Consider the following 24393-nt stretch of genomic DNA (forward strand, 5'->3'; position numbering starts at 1 on the left):
TACCATTCCCCCTGCATTTCCCAGCTGGGAAAAGCCCATGGGGCTTTTTGAGTTGTTGTTTTTTTAATTAGCAATTGCTGTATCACTATAATGCTATAGTATATTATTATAGCACTATAGCGATTATTGTTGTTTTTTTAAAGCCCCCTCAAATGCTGACCAGTGAGAGGGTAGGGGAAGTGGAGGGGTCCACAAGGGGCTTGCAGAAGAAAAATGGCACCAACGTGGATGGGGCCTTAGAAGATGTGCACCTCTCCATCTAAACTGCATGATAACATGTGGGACTAGGCTCTTCCCAAAAAAATCATAGCTAAGCAGGTCTAGAAAAGAGCATATTGAAGAGAAAGGAGGACGATTAGAGGACAACATTGTGTCTGTCTTCCCAAAAAAGTGCTCCAGTTTTGGATGTCAATTAGGAGCAAAACCTGATATGGCTTCCCTGGAGAGTAGAAGGCAGCTTATCTTGTTAAGCAGGTAGCGTGCTTAAAGAGGAACCTCTTAAAGAGGTGATGGCTGCCAACCTGGAAGGCTTTAAGAGGGGAGTGGAAATGTTCATGGAGGAGAGGGCTATTCATGGCTATTAGTAAAAACGGACGCTAGTCGTGATGCGTACCTATTCTCTCCAGGATCAGAGGAGAATGCCTATTGTATTAGGTGCTGTAGAACACAGGCAGGACAATGCTGATGCGGTTGTCTTGTTTGGGCGTCCTAGAAGCCCCTGGTTGGCCACTGTTGGCCACAGATTGCTGGACTTGATGGGCCTGGGTCTGATCCAGCACGGCCTTTCGTATGTTCTTATGTTCTTAACTGCCTGGTAGGTTCAGGAGCAAAATCAGTCAGAGTCATAGTAGTAGAACTTTATTTATATACAGTTTTTCTTATACAACTCAAAGCAAAGAAAGGGGGCCACAGGGGAGGGCTGGGAGCCCTGGGGTGTAGTAAGCGGATTTTATCATCGGTGAGAGGCGTTGGGGTGAGGCCTGTAGGGCACGGCCAGAAGCCTAGGAGTGAGTTAGAGGCCGCCATCTTATTTACCTGACATAAACTCTGTGCATCAACAGGTCAATTCAGCAAGTGCAGTTTCCCCCCCCCCCAAACCGGGTCAGGAACGCCTTGTTATTAGCACTAGCTAGGAAAGCAAGGGTTGGGTCAAGGGAGTCTTTGGCCACAATCTGAGTAGAAGCAGAGGCAATCTGGGGGAGAGCAGTGCGTGAGGAAGCGAGCTGAGATGTAGAGGCCCTCCTAGGAGGATGTTAGAGGCATAACATGGCAACCACGTGGGCTGCTTGGGAAACAGGGGCCCCCCTTCCAGCAGCGGCTCTGGGGCTCGGAGCGGGCCCAGCAAAGCTGAACCCCGTTGAGGGGGTCACGTCATCAGGGTCTGGGAAGAGCGGCCCTGAGGGGCAGCCGCTCCTATTTCTTCACTTTGGCGTCGTAAGTGCCTGCGTGCTTGTAGGCTGCCACGTAACCGCTGTTGTCCACGAGGTTCTCCCGGCCGCTCTTGCCTTTGCCCTTGCCGGTTTCGTCGAAGCGTTCCTTGTGGGAGCCTGTGTACTTGGACGTGTCGGTGAGCCTCTCCACGGCGCCCACAGACTTGGCTTTCTGCCCATCGCAAAACAAAGAGGTGGGTCAGAACCTCTGCTGTATCTCTTAGAACACCCCTCCATGTGAATGCCACTTGCGAGCACCTCCTCTAACAGTACGGCCAGATACAAGAAACTACATTACACCAAATCAGATCGCTGGTCTATCTAGCCCTTTGGATGGCAACAGCTCCTCAAGTTCTCAGGCAAAGGTCTTACCTGAGATACTTTTACTTGGAGGCTTAACTTGAACCTGCATGAAGCCATCCTCTGCTGCATCAGACCATCTGTCTACCCACGTCAGTCTTGTCTGCTTTGACTAGCAGCGGCTCTCCATGGTCTCAGGTAGAGGTTCCTTTACAGGCGTGGTGTAGTGGTTAAGAGCGGTGGACTCTAATCTAGAGAACCAGGCTTAACTTCCCACTCCTACACATGAAGCCAGCTGGGTGACCTTGGGCTAGTCACAGTTCTCTTAGGGCTCTCTAAGCCTCCCCTACCTCACAAGGGTCGTTTATGCATGGGTACTTTCACTCACATTCGCCCCAGGTCTGTCTCGGTTGTTCCTTGGAATTATGCATGAGTTTTCCGTCCATTTTTCGCTGCCAGCCCTCACAAATCCCAGGACTTCCCATCCTTCTATTAACCCAAATCTTCCATCTCCCCAGAGCTCAGCCCGCTTGAAATCCCCATGCATAAGGCAAAGAGAAGGACACGGAAGCTTCGTTTCTCTCACAGACAGAACTACAGCCAGTTACAAAACAGCATTTCAAGGGGTGGGGACTCACAAGCTTCTTGTTTACAGCTTGGAGACTGCTGGTGCATAGCTTCGCAAGAAGAAAGTGTGGGTCCAGCGAGCAACAAACCTCAGGTAAAACTCCCATGCATAAGCGACCAAGGTGTTTGTTGTGGGGAGAGGAAGAGAAGGAGATTGCAAGCCGGTTTGATTCTCCTTGAAAAGGTAGGGGAAATCAGCATATACAAACCAACTCTTCTCCTTGTTCATCGTCTTCTAACTGATCTTGGAGATACCAGATCAAATCTGGGACCTATTGAATGCAAAGCTGATGCTCTCCCACTCTTCCCTCTGAAAGAGGGAACGTCTGCCTGCAAAAGCTGCCACAAGCCCTGTCCATTCTGAGATACTAACAAGGGCTGCCAAGAGACAGGAACAAGGGGCACCAAAATTTGGGTTGCCCTGGGATCTTGCATGCAGCTCCTGGAGGAGAGCAGCAGAATCTCTGTTCTAATCTAATCTTTCGTGTACTCTTCTGAATAGTGAGGAGGGGGCCCGGAGCCCCTGTTGGCAGCCCTGCATACGAGCTGGCCCCTCCATTCTTCCTTCTCTCAGAACTACTGCTTACCCTGCTTTGGGGCCCACAATGCCCTGCTCCCTTCCGACAGCAATTACTCACAGTGACGCCCACGTTGACTGGTTCTTTGCCAGCCACCAGCTGGCAGATGGCATCAAATGCTTCCTCCTTGCTCTTATCCTTAAACCTCTTTGGGGCCAGCTCCTCCATGGCCTTCTTAAACTCCTCCACGTTTATGCACCGGGCCGTCTTCCCTCTGGAATGGAATGGGCACAAGGGATTCAGAGCCAGCTGGTGGGAACATGGCCCCCTCTGGGTGGGTGACACTTACCTTCACCCCTCGGCCCCCTGACCACTTTGGGGCTGAAGAAGATAAAAAAAATAATAAAGGAGAGAAAAATGGAAAATGTACAAGCAGAATAAATTCTTGCAATGTACTTAATTCTCAAGATGTAGGGTAGAATGATACGTTATACCAGCCTGCTTATGTTTTTAACAGAATGAGTGCTGAACGGCTTTCACACCAAGGATTTCCCACATTTCGGCCACCTAACTGGTGTGGGTTTGTTTCATGTTTCCACATGACACCATCCACCATTTGTGTACAGAGTATTAATAGCCTTTTTCCTTCACAAAAAAAAAAATCTGCTTTATTTTGTGCGTATGTGTGTGTTAAGTGCCGTCAAGTCGCTTCCGACACATGGCGACCCTATGAATCAATGTCCTCCAAAATGTCCTGTCCTTGACAGCCTTGCTCAGATCTTGCAAATTGAGAGCTGTGGCTTCCTTTATTGAGTCAATCCATCTCTTGTTGGGTCTTCCTCTTTTCCTGCTGCCCTCAACTTTTCCTAGCATGACTGTCTTGTATAGTGACTCTTGCCTTCTCATAATGTGACCAAAATACTATAGCCTCAGCTTTAATTTACACCTGTTAAAAAAAACATGTTTCCTGGGCAGGATACTATCAGCCTCAGCAGTTCCTTGTGACTGAAGGGGAAACTGCATAATTGTAGGACTCTGGTGAAAACTAGTCAATTACTCAATTACTCCTTTCATTAGTGGATCATAAGAAAGGGCCTGTCTCTTGCATAACAGAAGAGAATTGCCTATCTTTTAAACAGGAGAAAGAGGATGTAAATAAGTGGAGTTTTAAACAAAGTTTTTAAAAGGTGTTGTGTCTGTGGCGGTTTTTTTAAAAAAACAGAAGAGAATCCCCCACAACTCAGCCTGCCTTTTGGATGGTGGGAGTGGGGGAGGATCATTCCTCCAAATAAAAAAAATTAAAACAGGGCGGGTGGAGAATGCTTGAGGGTCATGTGAAAACACAGAAGGCAGGGCCTTTAATGTACATCTGATATGAAAGGAAAACTACAGCTAACTAGGGAGAGAAAATGGATGACTCTCTGCCGTCTAGAATATCTATTGTCAGGGTGATTCCACACACCATCACATTAGTAACCTGACCACCATGGAAAACCACCCAGGTGCAGAAGCAGCTCAGGTTAACCTGAATGGGGGGGGGCATTTGCAAGGGGGGAAAATCAGCTGTCAGAAGTGTGCATAACCATTCATTTCCCCACCAATTCACTCTTGCAAATGCCCTCCCCAGCTGTTTTTTTACAGACCTTTTCAGGGGATAATCAAAGAATGAGAGAGCTTAACCCTTCCCACATCCAACGATTCTCTCCTATGTTTTTAATTCCATCAAGACACTTCTGACTCATGGCAACCCTATGAATCAATGTCCTCATTAATAGCCTTGCTCAGGTCTTGCAAACTGAGGGCTGTGTCTTCCTTTATAGTCAATCCATCTCATATCGAGCTTCCTCTTTTCCTGCTGCCTTCAACTTTTGCTAGCACTACTGTCTTTTCCAGTGACTCTTGTCTTCTCATATTGTGACCAAAGTATAATAGCCTCCATTTAGTCATTTTAGCTTCTAGGGACAGTTTAGGCTTGATTTCATCTAGAACCCACTTATGGGGGGGGGGGGGTTTGGCGGTCCACGGTATCCATAACACTCTCTTCCAACACCACATTTCTAAGGAAACTGCTTTCTTCCTGTCAGCTTTCTTCATTGTCCAGCTTTCACACCCATACACAGTAATAGGGAATGCTGTGGCATGAATTAACTTGATCGTGGTTGCCAGTGACACATCCTTCCACTTAAGAATCTCTCCTAAATGCCCCCAATAAGCAAAGCCGGCATTCCATTCAGCCAACCCAGGAAGTATAGCCCCTGCAAGTCAGACTATTGTCTGATAACCTCACCTAAAGATTTAACAGACAAAGGGGAAACAGACACCATGTCAGAAGATCTGGAGCGCACATGTCTCTTTCGGAATACCACAGAGAGATAAGTGAAGCTGAATGGCAAAGGGCAGTGACACGACCATGCACAGGAAGAAAAAAACACCCAATTGCAGGCAATTTGGGGAGAGACTGAAAAGGGGATGGCTGATTTGACAGAGGCAAACTTCTGAAGGGGGCAAAGAGGGAAGCTCCATTTGCAACCTGTGTGGATTTTGGTGAGGAAAGAATGGTTGAAGGTTTGACAGGATGGTTGAAGGTTTGACAGGAGGAAAAGAATACAACAGAGGTAAACAAGAGTACATACGACAAAATAAAGCAAAAGGACAGAGGAAAGAATGAACAACCATGCCGGGAGAAACACATGAAACTGCATTATATGTTGGTCTATCAAGGTTAACATTGTCTACTCTGATGGTCAGTGGATCTCCAAGGGCTCAACACCTGATCCTGTCAACTGGAGATGTTGGGGAGTGAACCTGGGACCTTCTGCATGCCAATTAGATGCTCTAACACTGAGCCACGGCCCTTCCCTGGCATCCAAGGCTGCGGCTTTTTTGGCACTGTTGCTGGGACTTCTTTGGAAGCTCAAGGAAGGGCCTCCCGGTGCTCCGTGATGGTTATATAAGCACCTCCTACCAGTGGGTGGCGCTATTGCACATCCAAGTGTTTGGTTTGGGTTTATATCATTTCTAGTTCTGGGGGAGGTTGACCCTGTTAGACTTTTGCAAGGATCGGCGCCAGAATCTGTGCAGCAGACCAATCAAGAACTTTTTTTTAAATTAAACTTTGGTTTCCTTAAGAATATAAGAAAAGCCATGCTGGATCAGAGTCCAGCAGTCTGTTCACACAGTGGCCAACCAGGTGCCTCTAGGAAGCCCACAAACAAGACAATTGCAGCAGCATTGTCCTGCCTGTGTTCCACATCACCTAATATAATAGGCATTCTTCTCTGATTCTGGAAAGAATAGGTATGCATCATGACCAGTATCCATTTTAACTAGTAGCCATGAATACCACTCTTCTCCATGAACATGTCCACTCCCCTCTTAAAGCCTTCCAAGTTGGTAGCCATCACCACATCCTGGGGCAGGGAGTTCCACAATTTAACTATGCGTTGCGTGAAGAAATGCTTCCTTTTATCAGTTTTGAATGTCTCACCCTCGTTTCCTTGAATGAGCATGTGAGACTTCCCTTCTTCCAGAAATTCGACACTGGTACAAAACAGCCACAGAAGTAGGCCAAGAAACAAAGGGAACAGGAGGAGACACTTACTTCACTTTGCTGAAGACGATGTCCACGTCTGTGCTGGTGACCCCTTTTCCATCTATCACTTTGCAGTCCTTGCACAGCTTGGCCCAGTTCTTCCCGTTCATCTCTTGCCCCGTCGCTTTGGTATCACCATAGACTGCAAACTTCCGGAAGCTGTCCTCCAGCTCCGCCATGTCTGTGCTCTCAGCCATGTTGATCTGAGGACATTTTCAGAAGCGTCATGGGCAGCCATTCAGTGGACACCCTGGATATCACAAGTGCCAGCATGCACAGGCATTCTAAGGCCCATCCACACATTATGCCCCATACCACCCATTACCCATACCACTGAAAGCAAGGTCCACGCAGTGGTTATGGCCTACAGCGGCCACTGTGCTATTTCTTGAATTGATCAGGGGTCTGGAGACCAAGCCCTACAAGGAAAGGCTGAGGGAGCTGGGAATGTTTAGTCTGGAGAAGAAGAGGTTGAGGGGGGCCATGATTGCTCTCTTTAAGTATATGAAAGGCTGTCGAAGGCTTTCACGGTCAGAGTTACCGTAATTGGTTCTTGTAGGTTATCCGGGCTGTGTGACCGTGGTCTTGGTATTTTCTTTCCTGACGTTTCGCCAGCAGCTGTGGCAGGCATCTTCAGAGGAGTCACACAGAGTGTTTCTCACGCACAGAGTGTTACTCCTCTGAAGATGCCTGCCACAGCTGCTGGCAAAACGTCAGGAAAGAAAATACCAAGACCACGATCACACAGCCCGGATAACCTACAAGAACTATATGAAAGGCTGTCGCTTAGAGGAGGGCAGGGAGCTGTTCCTGTTGGCAGCAGAGGATAGGACTCGCAATGATGGGTATAAAATTGCGGGAGGAAAGGTACCGGCTGCATATTAGGAAAAACATTTTTACAGTACAAGTTGTTCGGCAGTGGAATCAGCTACCTAGGGAGGTGGTGAGCTCCTTCTCACTGCCAATCTTTAAGCAGAGACTGGACAAGCACTTGTCAAGGATGCTCTAGGCTGATCCTGCCTTAAGCAAGGCGTTGGACTAGATGGCCTGTATTCCCCCTTCCAACTCTATAATTCTATAATCTGCCTCCCTGTCTTCAACTTTCTCCCCACCCCGGCACCCTCTGCCCAGGAAAACCATGGTCCAGTTGCATGGTGCTCTCCTATTCCCTCCATTATGTAAAGAAACCTCATCTCGCAACCAGCCAGATGGTGGAACAACCAGTCACACCAACTGGTCAATTGGCATTCCATTGCTAAGGCATATGAAGCACGCTGAACACTCTAAAATATTGTATAAATGCAAAAACTATGGAGGCCATTTTCCCGGGAGGGACTTCAATAGGGTATAATGCCACAGAATCCACCTTCCAAAGTGGCCATTTTCTCCAGGTAAACTGATCTCTGTCACCTGGAGATCAGTTGCAATCCAAGGAGATCTCCAGCCGCCACCTGGAGACTGGCAACCGTAGAAGACATTAGACATGGGAAGGGTTCACCTCCTCTCACCCACATGTCCCTTTCGGTTCAAAAAATTAGACTCCCTGCATTTCACTTTGTATATGAATCAAGCTTTAAACGAACAAGGCTGTAACTATCATGCCTAGTTTGGGTCGGGGGTGGTGGTGGAAGACTATAACTTTCACAGAAGGTTCTAGAAAGATGAAGAATGACGAAAACAGGCTAAACCAGGCTGAAATAAGTGGTCACCTGTACCTGCCAATTGCAAGTGCCTATACAATCTTCACAGAAGACCTTCCTCACAGAAGAGTGTTGGACTAACTGAAAGACTTTCCATCACATATATTGGATTTCTTGGGATGTGATATGAAATTGACATGGTGTATGTAAAATGAAACTGACACGGTGATAAATTGTACGAAATATACACATAAGAATGGAAATGGTATAACAAGCTTACTGAATTTATTATTTACTTTCAAGAGTGATTATAAGGTTTAGCCATGGTAGCGACAATTTTTTTGTACTGGTTCTGAAGGTAGCTCCGGTTCATTTTTGTTGTTGCCACCTGGAGATTGGCAACCCTAGAAGACGTTAGACATGGGATGGGTTCACCTCCTCTCACCCGTATGTCCCTTTTGGTTCGAAAAATTAGACCCACTGCACTTCACTTTGTATATGAATCCAGCTTTAAACCAACAAGGCTGTAACTCTCATGCCTAGTCTGGGTCTTTTGTGGGGGGGGGAAGACAGTCTATAACCGTGTTGGCGAACCTATGGCACGCGTGCCCGACTTGGCACGCGGAGCCCTGTCTGTGGGCACGCGCGGGTAAGTCGAGAAGCCCCCCCTTCCCTGGACTCCCAGGAGCTCCCTGGAGCACCGAGCCGCGTGCGCCCACCAACCCTCGAGGCCTCCTCCAGAGACAACGGGCGGGCCGGCCCCAGGGGCTCACCGCAGTTTGGGCTTGCAGAGCTTTGGAGGGAGCTGCCAACCCAACCCCACACCACCCCACACTCCCACAAAAGAGCCCCTCGCACCTCTCCAACGAGAGGAGCTCCATGAGGTCTTGAAAGAGCAGGGAGAAGCGTCCAGAGCAGGGAGCCGAGCAGTCCCTTCCCTGGACTCGCTGGACCCCCCGCCACCCAGCGGGAGCAAATTGCCAAGTTGGCACTTTGCGATAAATAAGTGGGTTTTGGGTTGCAGTTTGTGCACTCGGTCTCTAAAAGGTTCTCCATCACTGGTCTATAACTATCACAGAAGGTTGTAGAAAGATAATTCTACGAGATGCACATCTCTTGCACTCTTCTGGGGGGGCCCCAAATTGCTCAGGCATGAATTAGGACCACTTAATGTAAACAATGGATCTATGCTGTATTAACCACAGTTATACAAAAAAAAATCAGCACGAGGGCTCTGCTTTTAAACATAAGATTATAGTCACCAAGTACCCGTTGCAAGTTTCCCTTATTTAAGTAGCAGTACATACATTGAAATCAAAATAAAACATTTAAACAAGATAATACAAAGCGTTCAGCCACACCATTCAATTTCAGAATCAGTTACTCAAGTGTAAGCTACTAGAGAGTCCAACTGGTAATTGGTGAATATAATCTTATGAATTAGGACCAAGCAAGGCAAAGGACAGGCGTTCTCACAGAGCCCCATGATATCTGCCCCGCCACCAGCCTAACTGAGGCGTCTATTTCCCTGCACGGTTGGCCCAATGGGGAACTTCTGTCCATTTCTCATGCACAGATGCCCTTAGCTGCCCCTCGCTCTGGGCCTCTGCCAGGATCCACCCATGCCCAGGGCAGACTGTTAGGGCACAAGCCAAGCTGGGGGTTTGCCAGGCCCCGGACCTTAGTTACAGCCTGACATTAAACATAAACAGGCTTGTGGGCTTGGCTGTTGGGGCGGCCACAGTTTGTGTTGCCTGGTGACGGTTGCTATGGGTGGGTCGTGCTCCTTGGATGCTGTTGCCGTGGGAAGGCTGGCGTGGATTAACATGTGTACTTAACACCACACAAACACACACACACACATATGTGTGAACTTCTTTTCTCTTCTCCAGTCTCGGATCAAGGTGGCTTCTGGAAGGGAACGAGAGGTGCAGAGCCGCCACAGATCAGGAGACAGGGACGATTAAAAGGCTGGGTGTAATGCACCCGAGCAGATGCATGGGTATGCATGAATAGGCAGGAACGCATGCAGCAGGTGCGCGAATGAAAAACCGCGAACGCAGGCGGTTTCGTAGGGCAGCCAGGTCGGTCTGCTGTGGAAAAGCTAGATTCGAGTCCAGTAACACCTTAGAGGCCAACAAGATTTTCAGGGGTATAAAGAAAGAATAAATGAATATGAAGAAGAAGAAGAGTTGGTTTTTATATGCCGACTTTCTCACCACTTAAGGGAGACTCAAACCGGCTTACGATCACCTTCCCTTCCCCTCCCCACTACAGACACCCTGTGAGGTAGGTGGGGCTGAGAGAGCTCTAACAGAGCTGTGACTTGCCCAAGGTCACTCAGCTGGCTTCATGTGTAGAAGTGGGGAAACAAATCCACCTCACCAGATTAGCCTCTGCCGCTCATGTGGAGGAGAGGGGAATCAAACCCGGTTCTCCGGATCAGACTCCACCGCTCCAGCCTCTGCTCTTAACCACTACACCACGCTGGCTGAACAAATGAATCCATGAAAGGTAGAAAGCAGGAAATCAGCCAGATGTGAACGGGCACAAAGATACGTTGGTATTCAGCGCTATTTACATTTATGCAAATGTACCTGGGCAGACACAAACATGCGCTGCGTGTGCACCAGTCCAGAGGTTCATTTCAAGGAAGAGACATGCACAGGCTTAAGGCTTCCTGTTTCCCAAGCGCCCACGCACTTGGAAGCCTGCCCTTGATTCCATTTGCAAGAGAGCAAACGGTGGAGATTCCCTGATCAGCAAAAGGCACTCTCTGCCCGCTCAGAGGCATCCTCTTATTTACAGTTTCTAAGGCTCAATGTTGCCATTAAAAACTGGCTTCCTGGATTGCACCTTTCTAGTAAAACCACCACACTGGGCACTTCAGTAAACCTACGGGTGCATGTATATGAATTCACAAGTATGAACTTATCCAGAGGCCCTCCAGACTTGGCTGAGATTCTTGGGTCAACGCTCCTCCTGGGATTTTGGAAGGTTCAAGAGCTTACCATTTTTCAGAGGGCCTCGAAGATCTGTTTGTTTACCCGGGCCTTTGATGGTTAAGACATAGCAGCTGACGGGTAGGATTTGCTAAGTACAGGTTTGTTTTATCTCCCCTTTAAACCCTACTATTGATTTTGCCATTTTATTATATTGTCATAACTCGCTCGGAGATTGTTGCTGTCGAAACGCCAAGTTGTCGCGCATTTGCTAATAAATAAATAAATACAGCATCGCTGTGCGTGTTTACATTGACGACGGCTCAGGCTGTAACATGCAGTGATCTACATGGAGTAGCCATTCGTAAGCGCAAGGACAAAGACATATTTTCAAGATTTTAAAAAAGTATGCGCCACACTTATGTGCCCCTTTCTTAGCCAAGGAGCTCAGGACACCGTACAGGAAGGGGAATCTTCACAACAACCCTATGAGGTAGGCTAAATTGAAAATCAAGACTTTCCTAAAGCTACCAGATGAGCCTCACTGCTGAGAAGGAATTTGAATCTTGAGTTTCCACATCCTAGCCTGACATCAGGCCTGTACACATGTGCAAATTACAATGCCATTTCTGACCAAAAAGCAGAAGTGACATCACCTCATCGCACAATGCTCTAGGAATTCCCTCGATCTCTCTGGTTCCTTAAAATTCCAGATGTGACCACAGACTCAGCAAGATTGGAGACCCCGGCTAGGATTACCAACCCACCACTGGCAATTCCTAGGAGCTTTCCAGAGGTGGAGCCTGGAAAAAGGCAGTGGCAACACTGTGACACCATTTCCAAGCAACATCACATCCACCCTGCGATGCCTTAGGAATCCTACAAATCTCTATGGTAAAGACCACAGAGATCGGTGGAATTCCTAGAGTGCTGTGGTAACCTTTGGTGTCACCTCTGGGGTTTTACCCAGAAAAGAAAAGAAAACATGACATCAACGATGCCATTCCCCTCCCCCAGCGGTGAGTAGTGCAGCAGCGGGGGATTGCCTACCGAAGGGCAGTTGGCAACCCTGCTCCTAGCCTATGCATTCTTCCATCTACTAGTGTGGCTTCCATGGTAGGCTTGCCGTTTGCCAACCCATGGGCTATGGGAGAAAGGGCACTGACACCCTGAAACAGGTGCCCTCTGACTGGTATTCAGGGTGACCGTCACTTGCAGGTCCCACAGTGGCTTGGCTCAGAAATAACATGAAACCACAGCTTATTAAAACCATGGTTATTTTGAGAAACAATGACCATCACTCAAACCTTGGATTCCTTTGATAAATGCGAGTTTCGTTTCTTTCTCCCTGTAACCTGGGAGGGCATCATTGTGGAACAAGCCATGATTAAACCAGGATTAAGCCAAAATGATTGTGTTGACATATCACGTGAAAACCTTAGTTAAGACTAAATATGGTTAATAAACTAACTTCACATCTTGGCTTGATGGGCCCTAACTAACCACAATTAACGGGGCGGTCCAGTGTTCAGACAACCCCAGCCACCATAGCTAGTTTAATGAAACCAAGGTTTGGTACAGTGTCTGAACTGAACCAATGTGCAAGCAAGTGGAAGCAGAAAAGTGTGCCCAGAAGTGGAAGCAGAAAAGTGTGTGACAGACTGTCAGGTGAGCCAGGAGAAAACACACACACACATATGCAACCCTCAACACTTAGGACTAGGGTTCCCATCACTGCCTTGGAAAATATCAGAAGATTTGTGGGGTGGTTCCTGGGAAAGGTGGACTTTGGAAATGATGTGATATCATTTCTGGGTGGCATTCTAGGCTTGCCTCCCTACAATCTATGGTTTTTACCACTGAGACTGGAGAAAATTTCTAAAGCATCACTGCGATGCTAGAGAAGCTGACTCATTGAGAGCTTGAAAGAAGTATGACAGAAACATAGTAGAAGATAATGGTATATTGCATTGAGGCTTTACAGGGATCGAGTGACTAATGAAGCCAATGGCGCAAACAGATCTTAATCGTTTATCCGGAACGTCTGTCTCCCTTGATCTGCCTTCACCACTGCCAGTTACCTATTGAAGAAGTACAATTTCTTTATCATCTTGGTGATCATTCCCTGCAAAAGACACTTCATTTTGGAGTTCACTGTAACATCAAAACATACAAGCGCAAATGCGCTAGGCCAACCTCACAAAAGAGGTAGAAACAGGTATAGTCCAACTATACCTGTTTCTTCCTCTTTTGTGAGGTTGGGCTAGCGCACTTGCATGTTTTGATGTTACTACTGTGATACACTTGATCCTTACTTTGCTATTATATAACTTGCTTTATTTTAGCTAATATAGATTTGTAAGTTTTCATAGCCTGGTGTTGTTTTGTTTGATTTTGGCTTCACTGTATACAACACTTGTTTTTCTTTTCATCTACTTTAAAAGCAGTTCCGTAACTGCAGGACTAACTGGTCTTCTCTCCTGTGGCCCGCACTAACGCAACCAAATTTTAAGTTCCGTGGTTATGGAACTGCTCTTGAAGTAGACAGATCTGCTTAAAAGGCCTAAACATGCTCAGCAAATTTTATTTAAATGTGCAAGATGGATGTATATTTCATTCGCACACCCAGTTTCATGTTCCACGTTTGCATAATTATGATTTTAAAGAGGTGCTGTTTCAGAACAGGATATTGATGCATTGTAATCAACATTCCCCAATGAGTTTTAATGGCACTGCAATCATAAATTGTGCGTTTTGATCTTCACAGAGACTATATCAACTTGAGAACTGTTTTCTGGCCATTTTTTGTATATCACAATGTACTGCTTGTGAAGGGGAGAAGAGAAGAAGAGTTGGTTTTTATATGCCGACTTTCTCTACCACTTAAGGAAGAATCAAACCGGCTTAAAATCACCTTCCCCTCCCCTCCCCACAACAGACACCCTGTGAGGTAGGTGGGGCTGAGAGAGCTCTAAGAGAGCTGTGACTAGCCCAAGGTCACCCAGCTGGCTTCATGTGTAGGAGGGGGAAACAAATCCAGTTCACCAGATTAGCCTCTGCCACTCATGAGGAGGAGTGGAGAATCAAACCCGGTTCTCCAGATAAGTGTCCACCGCTCCAAACCACCAGTCTTAACCACCACACCAGGCTGGGGGGCAGCTTGTGGAACAGAAATGAGGGTAACCCAGCAAACCCCAGGACAGATGTTACTTTGCTCCCTTCCGCTATGCAAATGATCAGAAATCAGTGTAAGATTAAAAACAGGCTCTGCAAACAGGCTGGAACGTACACAGGAGCTCATTATATGCAGATGTGATTCCCGCACACTAGCCAGTATGGATAGGATAGAGATCTTTTTGTGTGTGCTAGGAGCACCTGTGCCTTTAAGAATGGCTGGTGACCAACACAAATCCTACATTTGTAGTTTTCCATCTTCTCTGCTTCTGTTGGGATTCGACTGCCCGGCAGTTCTCAAAGGCACAAGGACAGGGGAAGGAAATTAAAGACGCCAAGGCAAGTCCAAGCAGGTCTTCCATTGTGTTACAAACCATGCGTCTTGCATAGGTGTGGTCTCAAGTGTCATTTCAGACCAAGGCAAACTGTCCCAGTCCACAACCCCAGTGAAAGGATCTTAATGGTCACTCTGTTCAGCACAGCAAGAAAGAACAGAAGGTAATGAGGATCAGACTGCGAGCATCTGACCCATTTTGTGGTCTTCTGAAGCCTGGGAGAAAAACTCGATGTGAAGTTGAGAGATCTTTTAAACAAGATTTCCCCCGCCCCACCCCCCAAAAAAACCTTTTCAAAGTTCTTCTTTAAAGTGTAAATAACATTCAGCCCAAGACTGTGACATGGGATGAAACGGTTTAACCCCTTCTGACCCATGAACTGTGCTGTGTGACCTTGGGCAAGTAACACACTCTCACCGTGTCCTACCTCGCTGGGTTGTCGTGATGGCCAAATGAATGAGGGGAGACGAAGAAATGCCTTCTTGGAAGAAGGGAGTAATAAAAATGTAGTAAATAAATAAATAGTTCCCCGAAGCAGCTTTTTACCACACAGGGGGAAACATGTAAGTACCCGTATGGTATCTGCATGTTCGGGGATGCAGATGGCAGCTTCAGGGGCGAGTTTTCACTGGGGAAAGGGCGTGGAGAGGAAAAGGAAGAAGTGACATAGCTCCATCTGAACCAGTGTGTCCTGTATTTAGGATTTCAACATACACAGGAGGTCCCTTCCCATCTGGCCCCAAGACCTTTAATTTGGAACTGATAAAAAAGGAACTATCTCATAACATGGCTCCACTGGACAGCACGCTTCATAAAGCTCTGACTGCCCGCAACTGAGATGGAAGCCCCGAATTCTGCAAACCGTCAAGAAGTCTTCAAAAGCCTCTAGGCAAAGATGATTGACATTTCAAAAGCAAGCAACAGCGGGCTTGCGTCCACACTTTGGCTACAGTCCAGCCCAGCTTAAAGCACACTTAAGCGCTGCTGAAATCGATAGGCTTAAAATGCACTTAACTCCATGCTGGAGAGCAGCCCATTATGTTATCCTTGCCATTGCCTCCAGGAGATTGTCCCCTATCACCGGGAACGCAGAACCATTTGAATCGTAGAGAAGGGCAGACGGCTTCCCATGACTGCTCCATTTCAACCTCCACCCAGCCCAAAGGATGCTGCAGAACCCCCTTCCAGCACCTGGCGAGACAAGAATCATAGTTGGAAAGGACCGCCAGGGTCATCTAGTCCAACCCCCTGCACAATGCAGGAAATTCACAACTACCTCCCCCCCACACCCCCAAGTGACCCCCTACTCCATGCCCAGAAGATGGCCAAGATGCCCTCCCTCTGGTGATCTGCCCGTCTGTTAGTTCAGCAGCATCTTAAAGACTAACAACATTTATTCCGGCCTAAGCTTTTAGGAATCAGAGCTCACTTCATTAATTAAGATCTGCATAGGATGGGATGTTGATTAGCCCTTGCTAGTGGTCACAGCTGACTTAAGGCAACCCCATAGAGTTTTCAAGGCAAGAAACGTCCGGAGGTGGTTTTGCCATTGACTGCCTCCGTGTGGGCTGACAGAGTTCTGAGAGAACTGTGACTGGCCCAAAGTCACCCAGCAGGCTTACAATCACCTTCCCTTCTTCTCCCCACAACAAACACCTTGTGAGGTAGGTGGGGCCGAGAGAGTTCGAAGAGAACTGTGACTAGCTCAAGGTCACCCAGCAGGTTTCATGTGGAGAAGTGGGGAATCCGATCTGGTTCACCAGATTAGAGTCCGCCGCCCTTAATCACTACACCACGCTGGCTCTCAGCCCCTAAATTTTAATTCGTTCTACCGGCTCTTGTGCCATAGTTTTCAGTATGAAGAACACACATGAACACACGTGCAGCTGCCATACTGAACCAGATCATCGGTCCATCAAGGCCAGAATTCCCTACTCAGACTGGCAGCAGCTCTCCAGGGCCTCAGGCAGAGGTCTTTCACATCACCCGTGAAGCCAGCGTGGTGGACTCTAATCTGGAGAACTGGGTTTGATTCCCCACTCCTATACATGAAGCCTGCTGGGTGACCTTGGGCTAGTCACAGTTCTCTCTGAGCTCTCTCAGCCCCACCCACCTCACAAGGTGTGGGGAGAAGAAGGGAAGGCGATTGTAAACCACTTTGAGACTCCTTTAGATAGAGGAAATTGGGGTATAAAAACCAACTCTTCTTCTGTCTGGTCCTTTTTCTTCTGTCTGGTCCTTTTTAACTGGAGATGCTGGGAACTGGTCCGGGCACCTTGTGCATACAAAGCAGAGGTTCTACCACTGAGCCACAGCCCTGAAGTCCAGGGGAAAGTAGCCAAAGTTTGGGTAGGTAACACATACCCAGCAAACTGACCCTGCTGAGGATTTTTTTTTAAGCAGGTTTTTTTTGGCGCAGAAATTTTAGAGGAGGGGAAGAAGAGATCTGGAGCAAGTGGCCATCGGTATATTTATTTTACTTCATTTATACCCTGCCTTCCTCCCCAATTGGGACCCAAAGTGGGTTACATCGTTCTCTCCTTCTGCATTTTATCCACACAACAACCCTGTGAGGTAGGCTAGGCTGAGAGTGCGTGACTGGCCCAAGGTCACCCAGGGAGCTTCCACGGCGGAGTGGGGATTCGAAGCTGAGCCTCCCAGATTCTTGTGCAACACTCTAACCACTACACCACACTGGCTCTCTACATGGATGACACACAACACTTTTCCTTCTCAGTGAGGCTACAGAACAGCTGTGTGGAGCAATAAGGGCCCGGACGAGGACCAGCAAACTGCAGCTCAATCTAGGTAAGATGGCGGTGCTGTTACTAATGCCATTAAACAAGCTTGAAGGAAGAAGAAGAAGAGTTGGTTTTTATATGCCGACTTTCTCTGCCACTTAAGGGAGAATCAAACTGGCTTACAATCACCTTCCCCTCCCCTCCCCACAACAGATACCCTGTGAGGTAGGTGGGGCTGAGAGAGCTCTAAGAGAGATGTGACTAACCCAAGGTCACCCAGCTGGCTTCATGTGTAGGAGTGGGGAAACAAATCCAGTTCACCAGATTAGCCTCCGCAGTTCATGTGGAGGAGTGGGGAATCAAACCCGGTTCTCCAGATGAGACTCCACCGCTCCACACTACCGTTCTTAACCACTACACCACGCTGGCTGTTAGCCTGTTCTCCACCACCAGTTGTGCTCCCTTTAAAGGAACAGGTTCACTGCTTTGAGTGCGTTTAGAGATCTGCAGATCTCACAGGAAGCTGCTTCCTACTGAGTCAGCGTGGTGTGAGAGCCAGCGTGGTGTAGTGGTTAAGAGTGGTGGTTGGGAGCGCTGGACTCTAATCTGGAGAACTGGGTTTGATTCCCCACTCCTCCACATGAGAGGCAGACACTAATCTGGTGAACCGGGTTGGTTTCCCCACTCCTACACAGGAAGCCAGCTGGGTGACCTTGGGCTGTTCACAGCTCTTTTAGAACTCTCTCAGCCCCACCTACCTCACAGGGTATCTGTTGTGGGGAAGGGAAGAGAAGGTGATTGTAAGCCGGTTTGATTCTTCCTTAAGCGGTGGAGAAAGTCGACATATAAAAACTAACTCTTCTTCTTCTTCTTTATCTATCAAGGTCAGAGTTGTCTACTCTGACAGGCAGCAGCTGTGCAAGGAGTCAGGGTGAGGTCTTTTTCCACAATACCTGAAACCTGATCCTTTTAACTGAGCACACCAGGGACTGAACTGGGGGACCTTCTGTACACAAAGCCGATGCTCCGCTGCTGAGCCATGGCCCCACCCCATTTCATCTATGGTACATAACCACCTGGTACCAGCTGCAGCTAGTGTGCCAGCTGCAGCCTCTCCTCAAAAGGCAAGGCCTGGCCGCAAAAATGCATGCCCTCATCACATGAAGGTTAGATTACTGTAATGGCATTGTACCTGGGACTGCCCTTAGAGACCTTTTTAAAGCATCCATGGGCATAAAATACTAAACACCTGACTTGCATCAGTTATAAAGAATGCATCTCACCACTCCCAAGACAACAGCATGATGTTCTGGGTCCAATTCAAAGTGTTTAGTTATTATCTTTAAAGCCTTAAACAATTTCAGACTCTATACCCTAAACAGCTTGTGATGTGCATTATTACGTTCCAAGTCCTAAACGGCTTGGGACCAGAGAACATAAGGGACTGTCCGCTCTTGTATACTCACCTGACGATTGAGATAATCTTCACAGGCCCTGCTCCACCTCCCTCCTGTGTCACACAAAGCAGGGTCTTCTCTGCTGTGGCCCCTCAGCTTTGAAAGGTTCTCATATATTCACATGGCGCTGAGATCCTTGAGTTTCCAGCATCAAGTGAAAACATAACTGTTCTTCCTAGGATTCAGGCTGATGTCATGCTTTTGCTGATTTTGTTTCCCCTCTCCTCTTTCTGAAGTCACTTGCTGGATGGTTCAGGGGACTATTTTTATATGACCTGCCTGTTTATTTGATTGATGACATCAAGATTCTTAATGCCTCGCTGTGGTTTCCTTTCTGCAGCTCAGAAAAAGCTGCTTTTAAAGACGTCTTCAGATTTTAATTTATTTATTGTGTTTTAACTTTTTTTCCCCAGGAAGCTATTTTGAGAACCTCTTGAGTGAGGGACAAGGTAGAGGTTTTCCAAACCAACCAACTCTCATCCTTGAGGTCCTGATGGGCTTGGGAAGTCCTGCAAACGTTTTATTTATTCATATGCCACTTTCTTCCCCAATGGGAACCCCAAAGCATCTTACAACATCATTCAACTATACAACTTTGTGAGACAGACTGGCCCAAGATCACCCAGCATGCTTCCCGGGCAAAGTGAGAATTTGAACCTGGGTCTCCAAGATCTTAGTCCAGCATTCCAACCACTGCCCCATACCAGCTCTTGGATATCTCTACAGTAAGGTCTTACATTCTAGCTTGCCCAGAGTTTTCCATTCTCCTACTTCAGCTTAATTGTAAGAGGATATCCCCTAGACAAGGTCAGCAGGACTCCGAGGAGGAAGAAGAAGACGAGTTGCTTTTATATGCCAGCTTTCTCTACCACTTAAGGGAGAATCAAACCGGCCTACAGTCTCCTTCCCTTCCCCTCACCACAACAGACACCCTGTGAGGTAGGTGGGGCTGAGAAAGTTCTAAGAAAGCTGTGACTAGCCCAAGGTCACTCATTGGCTTCAGGTGTAGGAGTGGGAAACCAATCCGGCTCACCAGATTAGAGTCCGTTGCTCATGTGGACGAGTGGGGAATCAAACCCTGTTCTCCAGAACAGAGGTCCACAGCTCCAAACCACCGCTCTTAACCACTACAGCACACTGGCTCTCCTCTGGAGACCCTCTGGCTGCCCTTGCTTCTACCAGCACACCAATGCACACAAGTTTGGAGCGAGCAAAGGGTGTTTAGATACACGAACCTCCCTGGATCTCCATTTCACTCTTTATGCATGTCCCTATAACAGCTGTTAACAGGTGACTACAATGTGGTTACAATGTCAGATTAGGGTCTGGGAGACCGGGGTTTGAGTCCCCTCTCTGCCCCAGAAGCTCTGTGGGGTGACCTGAACCATTCATTCTCAGCACAACCTACCTCACAGGGTTGCTGTTGTGAAGACAAAAAAAAACTTCTTTTTTTTGCAGAACGAGGTTGTCAGCTGCTCTGGAGAGATAAAAATATCTAAAAGGATAAAAATATCTAAATGCATAACAATAGATTTTTTTAAAAATGGAAGAGAGCCAGTTTTAAATGGAATCTGCGCTTCAGTACCAGGTGGGCGTACGAGGCGCACAATGGATACAGTTTGCTCATTCCTTAGCCACAGCGGTATGAACAAGGAACTGAGGTTTATATACCTCTGCACCCCCTGAAATATGCTCTGGGATAACCCAAATGATAATTAACCCCCCCCCAATCAGGAGGCAGTCCCCAACAAGATGCCCACCCCAGTGGACCACTGGCCAATTTCTGATGGACTACCTAGTCCTGCAGGTTTATTTATTTATCTCTATCCCATTGTGCTCCCCACTGGGGGGGGAGGAGGAGGAGGAGGAGAGTTGGTTTTTATATGCCGACTTTCTCTACCGCTTAAGGAAGAATCAGTCCAGCTTACAATCACCTTCCCTTCCCCTCCCCACAACAGACACCGTGTGGGGTAGGTGGGGCTGAGAGAATGTGACTAGCCCAAGGTCACCCAGCTGGCTTCATGTGGAGGAGTGGGGAAACCAACCCGGTTCACCAGATTAGCCCCCGCCGCTCATGTGGAGGAGGGAGGAATCAAACCCAGATCTTCAGATTCCACAGCTCCAAACCACCTCTCTTAACCACTACACCATGCTGGCACGTAGCTGACAATATGGTTTTCCCCTGCTCTATTTTATCCTCACTCTAACCCTGTGAGGTAGGCTGAGCTGAGAAAGAGTGATCACCCAACAAGCCACCAGGGCAAAGGAGTGAGGATTCGCACCTGGGTCTCCCAGATCCGAGTCCTGCACTCTACAAGACTATTATGAATACATGAAGCTGCCTTGTACTGAATCAGACCCTAGGTCCAGCAAAGTCAGTATTCTCTATTCAGACTGGCAGCGGCTCTCCAGGGTCTCAGGCAGGGGTCTTTCACATCACCTACTTGCCTGGTCCCATTAACTGGAGATGCCGGGGATTGAACCTGGGACCTTCTGCATGCCAAGCAGAGGCTCTACCACTGAACCACGGCCCCTCCCCAGAGGGTCTCTTGCAAAGATTGTGGCAGAGGGTGGCATCCAGTCGGCGTTCTCAAACAAGCGGGCCTATTTGGGGCAGATTCGTTATGCCTCGCCCTATTCAGCCAATCGGCTTGATAACTGGCAAAGCACATCTGGGGACCTGGGAATTCCAGCGAACAATGAACAGTGCGCTCATCTTGTAGTCAAGGCAGACATCAGATTCAACTGTGGACATGTGCAATGCACAGACAAAGCACATCACGTGAACCCTGTTCCGAAAGCCACTTTGCGTTTGCTAGATGCGCCATTCAAAAGTGCTCATGCAGCGTAAAAGGGGAAAAAATCTCGCCTGCTTTCAATGTGACATTGGCCATTTATGCCTGGGAGGTTTTGCCTTCAATTTGCCACTCTAGATAAAACATTTTTTCCCACCTGAATTCTCCAAACGCAACCATAAGCCCCCATGCAGAGTTTTGAGAATTCGGATGGGGGGAAAATGTGCATCTAGAAAGCAGCAAATCCAAGGCAAAACCTCCCAGGCATAAACGGCCATTATTAGCACCCTTCGGCAAGAGTGAGAAACAACCGCAGAGAAACGCTGGCAGGTGTTTTCAGAGGCCGCGTGTGAATCGATCAGGGAGCGCAATACTCGCAAGGCTGGGGCAGACCAGAATCCCCCCCCAACCCCCCGGAACGCACACAACTACACCCCACAGGACACCGAGGGTGCCACGATCGCCCCCTCCCCTGTCGAGAGCCGCCGACGGCAGAGCGGTGCTAACCCGTACTCCTCACGTGCAGCCAGGCGGCGGTCGTTATTCCGGATTAGTCAACCCGGTGCAAAAAAACGCACCGCGCAAGACAGCGCTCCCTCCGCTCGCCCCTCCGTCGCGGCGCATCCTACGACAGCTTTCCAACGTTGGCCATTTACGGGAGGCTTTGCCTTGGATTTGCTGCTCAATAGATGCACATTTTTTTCCCCGCCCCTGCGTCCGATCCTGGCTGAAACAGGGAATAAAGGAGGCGAAAGCGAGAAGCCCCCGTGCAGAGTTTTGAGGATTCGGATGGGGGGAAATGTGCATCTAGAAAGAGGTTTTGCCTTGGATTTGCTGCGCAATAGATGCACCTTTTTTCCCGTCCGTGCGTCCGATCCTGGCTAAAACGGAATAAAGGAGGCGAAAGCGAGAAGCCCCCATGCAGAGTTTTGAGGATTCGGATGGGGGGAAATGTACATCTAGACTTTTGCCTTGGATTTGCCCCTCTTCAAATGCGCATTTCCCCCATCCGGATTCTCAAAACCCCACAATGAGCCACCCGCTTTGAGAATGTGGATGGGGAAAGCGTGCATTTGAAGAGGGGCAAATCCAAGGCAAGACCTCCCGTGCGTCAACGGCCCAAGCGCATAAACGGGGTCGGGAGCGGGGACAAGACGCGATGCGGCCGCGCCTCGGCAGGTTGCAACCCGCCGCTTCTGCTTCTGGGGGGAAGGGAAGGGGCCCGGGGCTCCGGCGCGCGGCCCCCAAGCCCCCCCATGCACGCCCGCACGCCGGGCCACCCACCCACCTACCCACCCACCGCCCGGCTTCCCCCCCGCGCGCGCGCCTTACCCTGCTCGCTGCCTCCACGCCGCGCCGCGCACCAACCCGCCGGCTGCAGAAGCGCTGCGCTGCGCTGCGGACGGGGCGAGGCCGGGCTGTTGATTCCCGTCTCCATAGAGACCTCGGTGACACAGCGGGGGGGGGGGGAGGAAGGGAAGGGGGGGTCAGAGAGGGAGAGCCGAGGCCCCTCCCCCTCCCCCTGCCGGGCCTGGACACACCCCACCCTGCAACAACACGGTTTTTGAAAAAGCCCTCCCGGGCCTGGAGCCAAAGGGGCCATTAGCGGAGCCCGGGCCGGGCCGGGCCGGGCTGCCTCCGCAATATTGGTGGGGGCTGCATGGATGGCATCGCACGGAGGGGAAAGGGGAGGGGGCGCGGAGGACAGAAGGATGTAAGTAAGGCCCTGCTGGATCAGACCCAGGCCCACCGAGTCCAGCGGGCTGTTCACACCGGGGCCAGCCAGGGGCCTCTAGGAAGCCCACCAGCAAGGCGACTGCAGCAGCATTGTCCTGCCTGTGTTCCACAGCACCTAATATTATTATATATAATATAATTGTAATAAGAACATAAGAAAGGCCATGCTAGATCAGACCCAGGCCCATCGAGTCCAGCGGTCTGTTCACACAGGGGCCAGCCAGGTGCCTCTAGGAAGCCCCAAAACAAGACGGCTGCAGCAGCATCCCGCCTGTATTCCACAGCACCTAATATTATTATATATAATATAATTATAATAAGAACATAAGAAAAGCCATGCTAGATCAGACCCAGGCCCATCGAGTCCAGCAGTCTGTCCACATAGTGGCCAGCCCGCTGCCTCTAGGAAGCCCACCAGCAAGACAACTGCAGCAGCATTGTCCTGCCTGTGTTCCACAGCACCTAATATAATTATATATAATATAATTAGAACATAAGAAAGGTCATGCTAGAGCAGACCCAGGCCCATCGAGTCCAGCAGTCTGTCTACACAGTGGCCAACCAGGTGCCTCTAGGAAGCCCACCAGCAAGACGGCTGCAGCAGCATTGTCCTGCCTGTGTTCTACAGCATCTAAATAGGCCTGCACCTCTGATACTGGAGAGAATAGGTATGCCTCATGGCTACTATTCATTTTGGCTAGTAGCCATGGATAGCTCTATCATAAGAACATAAGAAAAGCCCTGCTGGTTCAGACCCAGGCCCATCAAGTCCAGCAGTCTGCTCCCACAGGGGCCAGCCAGGGGCCTCTAGGAAGCCCCCAAACAAGACAACTACAGCAGCATTATCGCGCCTGTGTTCCACAGCACCTAATATAATTATATATAATTTAATTATAATAAGAACATAAGAAAAGCCCTGCTGGTTCAGACTCAGGCCCATCAAGTCCAGCAGTCTGTTCAAGCAGTGGCTGACCAGGTGCCTCTAGGAAGCCCACAAGCAAGACGACTGCAGCAGCATTATCCTGCCTGTGTTCCACAGCACCTAATATAATAGGCCTGCTCCTGTGATCCTGGAAAGGATAGGTACGCACCATGACTTGTATCC

At 48.8% G+C, this 24393-nt stretch overlaps 1 protein-coding gene across 1 annotated transcript; it reads right to left on the minus strand.

The window, feature by feature from the left end:
* Positions 1 to 1346: 1346 nt before the first annotated feature.
* Positions 1347 to 22935, minus strand: TPPP3 (tubulin polymerization promoting protein family member 3). Its single transcript, XM_056862582.1, has 4 exons — positions 22884 to 22935; positions 6477 to 6670; positions 2996 to 3149; positions 1347 to 1602 (listed from the first exon to the last, which is right to left on the minus strand). Exons 2-4 carry the CDS (start codon positions 6662 to 6664, stop codon positions 1414 to 1416), a joined length of 531 nt encoding a protein of 176 aa, XP_056718560.1. The 5' UTR covers positions 6665 to 6670; positions 22884 to 22935; the 3' UTR covers positions 1347 to 1413.
* Positions 22936 to 24393: the final 1458 nt, after the last annotated feature.

The sequence above is a fragment of the Euleptes europaea genome, chromosome 17 (genome assembly GCF_029931775.1).
Source record: "Euleptes europaea isolate rEulEur1 chromosome 17, rEulEur1.hap1, whole genome shotgun sequence".
Classification (NCBI taxonomy): domain Eukaryota; kingdom Metazoa; phylum Chordata; class Lepidosauria; order Squamata; family Sphaerodactylidae; genus Euleptes; species Euleptes europaea.